Genomic DNA, 8,285 nt, shown 5'->3' with positions numbered 1-8,285 from the left:
GAAAGTGATCAGTGGTGCTGCTTAATTTGCGAGTAACTAAGACAGTCTCCTCATTTTCTTATTTTTCTTTCTATTTTTCCCTTTTGTTTTGTGAGTTTTTTAATTCAAGAACATGTATTGAATTCATGAACACATTTTAAATGCGTGAACATGTTTTCAATTTCAAGAACATTTTCCAAATTACCGGACATTTTTTTATATCAGGGCCATGTTTATACATCACAAGCATTTTTTGAATTCATCAACATTTTCAATTTTAATTTTTTTTTAATTCATGAAAATAATTTCAATTCATGTTTTTTCTAGAAAAATTAAACAACGTTTTTCAAAATCATGAGTTTTTTGAATCCATGAATATTTTTTGAAACCATGGACCTTTTCTGTATTCGTGTTCATTTTTCTTAAATACATGAATTTTTTGTAAATGGTGATTTAAAAAAATTGCAAACATTTTTAAAACTTATGAACATATTTAAATAATTTGGCAGTATTTTAACAAAACAACAGGTCGAGGTAAAAAAGCCAGGCCGAAAATTCCATCAGACAAAAATCGCTGGTGCGCACAATAGCGCAGTGGGCTGGTCCATTTTAGGTTCGGACACGCGGAGGGGTGTGCGCGATTGCTGACTTTCCAGCGCACTGCACGGGGAACCTCGCTGAGAGGTGCTGAACCAGAACCTGAACCTTTTCCATTTGAATCGGATAGAAAAAAGCATTTGCGAGGATGCTTCCGCTCCCTGGCTGCTCTAAGCCTCTAATTAGTGTCTGCGTGGCACTTCGGAAAATGACCGATCAGTGGTGCTGGTTAATTTGGGAGTAACTAAGACAGTCTCCCGCTCGTGTCAATCCCTAGCGCTTTGCTGCCACCTTTCAACTGAGATGAATCGCGGCAGCACACGCAAGAAGACGCCGCGATCTCTTCACCAAATCAAGTGAAACTGTTAGCCGCTTCTTATCCGAAAGTGGAAAAATGGAGAGCACGCACTGTTCGGGTCAGAGAGCGCGGTAGATCCGTATCAGTTTAGTCTAAGACGTACGCTGACTGATAAAAGCGATAGCAAACTCGACCCCTCCATCTCCATGCTCGAAGTCAATGAAATCGCCACGCCAGAGATTTCATTTCCCTATATAAACTGTCTATGTTTCCATGGCTCTGCCAACTCAAAGCACACACAAAGACAACGCTACACGAAGCCATTATGGTTTCCGCCATGAAGCTGTCGGTCACCCTCGTCCTCCTCCTCTCAGGTGCGTCCATCGTAAATTCTTACCCATAATCCCGTGAGAGATGGGTTCTTTTTGACAATTTTTGTATGCGTGTGCTGGCCGGATCAACCCTGCAGGGCTCGTGGTGTTCGGGGAGATCGTGGACGCCAAGGCCAAGGCGCCGTGCGCCGTGGTGTGCTTCCAGGGAGGGCACATCACCTGCGACAACTACCCCGGCCAGGAGCTCGACGGGTGCGACTGCGAGTGCGCGCCGGCCGACGGCAAGGGCTGCGTGCTCCACCTCGACGACGGCGTGACCCACACCAACTGCGGCACGACCAAAAAGTTCTAGCTGAATTGTTGGTTTGAATCTGAGTTCAATAAGGCTCTGCAAGCTTGGTGTCGAACAACGAAAATGTTCGCGTGTCTGTGGTTTGGCAGTGTAATTCAACTTTACACGCTTCGAATAAAATTTCCGAGCAGAATGTGGTAAAACTCATAAAAGTACGTACGCGCACAATAATATTAGAGATTTAATAATACCCTGATACTTCATAAGGGCATCTTCAACGACAACCCGCAAATTTCCTCCGGCGTCCGTCCGCAGATACGGATGCGGGAGGACGTCATCCAACACTAGCCGCATATATTTCATATTGTTTTCAACTAACCGGGTGAAATTCATGCAAACTTGGCCGGATTTCATATAGACGTGACAATTTCATACAAACCAAACGAAAAAGTTACATTTTAGACATATTTTAACAAAAAAGATAAAACTATATGCACTTACAGTCACGCGCTCCACTCCCACGACACGGATACAATACACTAAGCTACGTCAGGCCTCGGCGGATCCTTGTGTCTTCCTCATGTCCGGCAGCCCGCTAACCGGACTACAGAAAGTCCCGGAGGCATATTCTTTCCCCCTATCTTCCCTATGTCCGGCCACGCGCACTCTTAATGGTAACTTATTATGGCCAGTTTGGGTAATTGGCACGTCCAGATAAGAATGCAATGGGTATGTGTGGTACACTAACTCTTGACCAGATCCAAGGTTGCTATCTTTTTTATGTAGTTGTTGCACTGAACCTAATTGCAAGACACGGGTTAGGCGGGTTACTTTCTCTTTAGAAGGCCTAAGGGGCAGAACAGCCCAACTGAACTTTTGGTTAATCCATTTTTTATTTTTTATTTTTTGGAGGAATACTGCCGATCTATTCATTTTTAATCATGGCAGTACAACAAACACCAAAAATAATAAAAATTATATACAGATCCATATACCACCTAACGATGACTACAAACACTGAAGCGAGTTGAAGGCGCGCCGCCGTCTTCGTCACTCTCTCGCCGGAGTCACGCAAAACTTGTTGTACTAAATAGTCGGGAGGTCGTCATGCTAAGACTTCATAGGACCAGCGCACCAGGACAGCAATCGTCGCCGTTGAAGAGTATTGTAGATTGGAAGGATCCGACCCGAAGACACACGAATGTAGACGAACTACGACCACATCCGAGCAAATTCACCAAAGACAGACTTGCCGGAGTCACACCTCCACACACCCACCGATGATACTAGATGCACCACCGGAACGGAGGCTTGGCGGGAAGAACCTTATTCCATTTTCAAGGATCCACCATCGTCTCGTTTTCCTGAACAGGACACAAACCCTAACAAAACTCGAAGAAACATCTAACAAGCGAAGCCCTCCCGCCGGTAAAGGCAGGGATCCATCGCACCGCCATGGCCCTAAGGCCACTGGAGACGAGGTGGACCAGCGATAGCGACAGCAGGCGGCAAAGGAACCTTAGTTTTGTTTGGGGAAGGAGGCGGCTGCGTTTTGGGAGCGGGTTACAACGGTGTCCTTAAACCAGGAGTACTTTATTAAATCAGTTTTGCGTGATCTCAAAAAAGAAGATAAGTTTTGCATGATCTAAAAGAAAGACATAAGTTTTGCATGGCGCAAAAGAGAAACAACAAAGAAGCAGCATAAGACACTTGCTAAAATGTGAAGCAGAACAAAAAATAGTCTAGGGTTGTGAAGTTTTAGACCCAAGTGGGAGCATCACAACCGCCACAAAAGTACACCTGTGATAATGTTGCAGGCCACAAGTTCAGGCATACGCAGTTCATTCAGAACCCCAAGAGCACAACCATCATCGTAATGGCTCGCGGGAGGAGCACTGATACTCTTTCAATCAGTAGACCCCCCCCCCCCAACCACCTGGAGGATGTAGCGATGTGATGGAGCTAGCATTATGAAACAAAGCAAAGGGTTATTCACCATGGATCGATTGTGCAGTTTCCTTATCTTTTGGTCCATGCATCTCTGACTTACATAATTGTTATCTTTACAAAAATTGAGGTCATGGAAAGCTTCGGAAATCATCAAGAGATTATTGAAACAATTATTTTGCAATCCAAAGGTTTAGTGGTCAAAATATGAGGCGTAGGTGCAAGTCTGTTTCACATAGAGGATCGATGGTGGACCAGTGGGGAGCACCTACTCCTGAATGATGCGTGCATGAACATAAGCGAAGAACATGTGCTCGATGGTTTCCTCTTCTCCACCGAAGATGGACACAACCGACCAAGGTTGCACCTATGATGGAGGAGGATGACACATGGTAGACGATGACGATGACATGGCCAAATGGATAATTTGCACCGACTAGGGGCGAATAAATGCCAAATGTGAGTGGCAAAGTTGTCGACAGGGTGATCACCCATGCACAGAGCATAAGCATCATGTGAAGATAACGTGGCCCGAGAGATGGCAAGCACATGCTCATCGAGGATGTCGACAAGAAATGTGATCATGCAGCTCCCCGTTGTGGAGCATCAAACTCCCTTATTACGGAGGAAAGCCGGGGTTATAATAGAGTAGCTCGACCAAAATAACCTTAAGAATGTAGATGTTGGGGTAGAGGACATTGGTGAACTGGGCGGAGTTTATGTATTGCGTTTTCGATGTTGGAGTTTATGTCAGTTCCTCACCGATGGAGTTCATCAAAATCAGCGTTCATTTGCAGAAGTTATAATAATTTTGGTCTTTTTGCATTCAACTGTTGTGCTTGGGCAAGTTTACAGCACCTTGGCGGTAGTACCGCTCAGGTCCATGGTAGTATCGCTTAGGCGTTATTTCCGCAGGCTGGTGCCGCTCCAACTTTTGCTTGGGAAATGCCTTCTATTGCTATTTGGATTATAAGCGGTAGTGACACGGTAGTACCGCTTGTGCGGTACTTCCACTCTAGTGTGGTGCTGGCTACCGTTGGTTCCTCTGTAACCCTTCGACAATTAGTGGTAGCACTGCTTGTCAGAGGCAGTAGTACTGCTCCGACGGAATTGTCGTTCTAGTACTTCTATACTCATTGGGTTGCGTTGACCGGGCTAAGCGGTAGTACCGCTTGAGCACAACAAGTGCATATAACGATTGGATTTGTCCTCCCACTATAAAAAAGGGGTCTTCTTCCCCATTGCCCCCAACGACTTTGGCCAAGATTTCTCCTCCATTGTTGACCTCCAAAAGCTTTGCCTTCTCTCCATTCCTCCAATGAATCTTGAATCTTTTTGTGGGAAAAGAGAGAGATATCTAGATCCACATTCTCCACCAATCCATGTCTCCTCTTAGTGAGGGAACCTTGTGGATCTAGATCTTGAAGTTCTTTTTGTGTTCTTCCTCTCATATTCCTCCATAGCTTTTGTTGCTTTGGTGAGATTTGAGAGTGAGGGACTTGAGCACTTCGTGTGTTCTTGTCATTTCATTCATTGCACCGGTTTGAGTTTTTCACGATGGTACGTGGAAGTGAAAGTTGAGAAGTTTATTACTCTTGGGTGTTTGGGCGTCCTAGATAGTTGCTGGTGTCGCGGTGTTGGGGAACGTTGCAGAAAACAAAAATTTTCCTACTCGTTTCACCAAGATCATCTAGGAGTTCATCTAGCAACGAGTCATTGGATGCATCTACATACCTTTGTAGATCGCGCACGAAAGCGTTCAAAGAACGGTGATGATGTAGTCGAACACGACGTGATCCAAATCACCGATGACCAAGTGCCGAACGGACAGCACCTCCGCGTTCAACACACGTACGGGACGGGAGACGTCTCCTCCTTCTTGATCCAGCAAGGGAGAAGGAGAGGTTGAGGAAGATCCAGCAGCACGACGGCGTGGTGGTGGATGCAGGGCGTCACAGTAGCAGGGCTTCGCCTATACTACGAGGAAGAGAGACGTAACGGGGGGAGAGGGAGGCGCCAGGGGCTGTGTTATGAAGTCCCTCCTCCCCCCACTATATATAGGAGGGCCAAGGGGGGGTGGTGCGCAGCCTAGGAGATCTGATCTCCTAGGTGCGGCGGCCAGGGCGAGGGTTTCCCTCCCCCCCAAGGCACCTCGGGGTGCCTTCCACCACTTGGACTCCTCCTTGGTGGAAACCCTAGGCGCATGGGCCCTAGTAGGGCTGGTGCCCTTGGCCCATGAAGGCCAAGGCGCACCCCCTACAGCCCATGTGGCCCCCCGGGACAGGTGGCCCCACCCGGTGGGCCCCCGGGACCCCTCCGGTGGTCCCGGTACAATACCGATAACCCCGAAACTTGTCCCGATGGCCGAAACAGCACTTCCTATATATAATTCTTTACCTCCGGACCATTCCGGAACTCCTCGTGACGTCCGGGATCTCATCCGGGACTCCGAACAACATTCGGGTTACTGCATATACATATCTTCACAACCCTAGCGTCACCGAACCTTAAGTGTGTAGACCCTACGGGTTCGGGAGACAAGCAGACATGACCGAGACGATTCTCCGGTCAATAACCAACAGCGGGATCTGGATACCCATGTTGGCTCCCACATGCTCCACGATGATTTCATCGGATGAACCACGATGTCGAGGATTCAATCAACCCCGTATGCAATTCCCTTTGTCAATCGATATGTTACTTGCCCGAGATTCGATCGTCGGTATCCCAATACCTCGTTCAATCTCGTTACGGCAAGTCACTTTACTCGCACCGTAATGCATGATCCCGTGACCAGACACTTGGTCACTTTGAGCTCATTATGATGATGCATTACCGAGTGGGCCCAGTGATACCTCTCCGTCATACGGAGTGACAAATCCCAGTCTTGATCCATGTCACCCAACAGACACTTTCGGAGATACCCGTAGTCTACCTTTATAGTCACCCAGTTACGTTGTGACATTTGGTATACCCAAAGCACTCCTACGGTATCCGGGAGTTACACGATCTCATGGTCTAAGGAAAAGGATACTTTGACATTGGAAAACTCTAGCAAACGAACTATACGGATCTTGTGCTATGTTTAGGATTGGGTCTTGTCCATCACATCATTATCCTAATGATGTGATCTCGTTATCAATGACATCCAATGTCCATAGTCAGGAAACCATGACTATCTGTTGATCAACGAGCTAGTCAACTAGAGGCTTACTAGGGACATGTTGGTGTCTGTTATTCACACATGTATTACGATTTCCGGATAACACAATTATAGCATGAATAAAGACAATTATCATGAACAAGGAAATATAATAATAAAGCTTTTATTATTGCCTCTAGGGCATATTTCCAACAGTCTCCCACTTGCACTAGAGTCAATAATCTAGTTACATCGTGATGAATCGAACACCCATGGAATTCTGGTGTTGATCATGTTTTGCCTTAGGGAGAGGTTTAGTCAACGGATCTGCTACATTCAGGTCCGTGTGCACTTTACAAATTTCTATGTCTCCATCTTGAACATTTTCACGGATGGAGTTGAAGCGACCCTTGATGTGCCTTGTCTTCTTGTGAAACCTGGGCTCCTTGGCAAGAGCAATAGCTCCAGTGTTGTCACAGAAGAGCTTGATCGGCCCTGATGCATTGGGTATGACGCCTAGGTCGGTGATTAACTCCTTCACCCATATTGCTTCATGTGCTGCCTCCGAGGCCGCCATGTACTCCGCTTCACATGTAGATCCCGCCACGACGCTCTGCTTGCAACTGCACCAGCTTACTGCCCCACCATTCAAAATATACACGTATCCGGTTTGTGACTTAGAGTCATCCAGATCTGTGTCGAAGCTAGCGTCGACGTAACCCTTTACGACGAGCTCTTCGTCACCTCCATAAACGAGAAACATTTCCTTAGTCCTTTTCAGGTACTTCAGGATATTCTTGACCGCTGTCCAGTGTTCCTTGCCGGGATTACTTTGGTACCTTCCTACCAAACTTACGGCAAGGTTTACATCAGGTCTGGTACACAGCATGGCATACATAATAGAACCTATGGCTGAGGCATAGGGGATGACACTCATCTCTTCTATTTCTTCTGCCGTGGTCGGACATTGAGCTGAGCTCAATTTCACACCTTGTAATACAGGTAAGAACCCCTTCTTAGAATGATCCATATTGAACTTCTTCAATATCTTATCAAGGTATGTGCTTTGTGAAAGACCTATGAGGCGTCTCGATCTATCCCTATAGATTTTGATGCCTAATATATAAGCAGCTTCTCCAAGGTCCTTCATTGAAAAACTCTTATTCAAGTAGGCCTTGATGCTGTCCAAGAGTTCTATATCATTTCCCATCAAAAGTATGTCATCTACATATAGTATGAGAAATGCTACAGAGCTCCCACTCACTTTCTTGTAAACGCAGGCTTCTCCATAAGTCTGCGTAAACCCAAACGCTTTGATCATCTCATCAAAGCGAATGTTCCAACTCCGAGATGCTTGCACCAGCCCATAAATCGAGCGTTGGAGCTTGCACACCTTGTCAGCATTCTTAGGATCGACAAAACCTTCCGGCTGCATCATATACAATTCTTCCTTAAGGAAACCATTAAGGAATGCCGTTTTGACGTCCATTTGCCATATTTCATAATCATAGAATGCGGCAATCGCTAACATGATTCGGACGGACTTCAGCTTCGCTACCGGTGAGAAAGTCTCATCGTAGTCAACCACTTGACCTTGTCGATAACCCTTAGCAACAAGTCGAGCTTTATAGATGGTTAAATTACCATCCGCGTCTATCTTCTTCTTAAAGATCCATTTATTTTCTATGGCTCGCCGTT

The 8,285-nt window shown here is 46.2% G+C and overlaps 1 protein-coding gene across 1 annotated transcript; it reads left to right on the top strand.

Annotated features, from left to right (window-relative positions):
* Nucleotides 1–1,088: 1,088 nt before the first annotated feature.
* Nucleotides 1,089–1,710, top strand: LOC125553490. The gene is made up of 2 exons (XM_048717264.1): nt 1,089–1,248; nt 1,344–1,710. The coding sequence occupies exons 1-2, from the start codon at nt 1,140–1,142 to the stop codon at nt 1,556–1,558; spliced, it is 324 nt and encodes a 107-aa protein (XP_048573221.1). The 5' UTR covers nt 1,089–1,139; the 3' UTR covers nt 1,559–1,710.
* The last annotated feature ends 6,575 nt before the right edge of the window (nt 1,711–8,285 follow it).

The sequence above is a fragment of the Triticum urartu genome, chromosome 4, assembly GCF_003073215.2.
Source record: "Triticum urartu cultivar G1812 chromosome 4, Tu2.1, whole genome shotgun sequence".
Classification (NCBI taxonomy): domain Eukaryota; kingdom Viridiplantae; phylum Streptophyta; class Magnoliopsida; order Poales; family Poaceae; genus Triticum; species Triticum urartu.
The sequence above is the reverse complement of the archived record's forward strand: the minus strand, read 5'-3'. Positions and strand labels throughout refer to the sequence as shown.

What these genes read in the sequence shown, in the direction of transcription:
- LOC125553490 (XM_048717264.1), top strand. Translation starts at nt 1,140, where the DNA reads ATGTTTCCATGGCTCTGCCAACTCAAAGCACACACAAAGACAACGCTA. An exon ending in CCTCGTCCTCCTCCTCTCAG is followed by an intron (nt 1,249 to 1,343) that starts GTGCGTCCATCG and finishes TCAACCCTGCAG; the next exon opens with GGCTCGTGGTGTTCGGGGAG.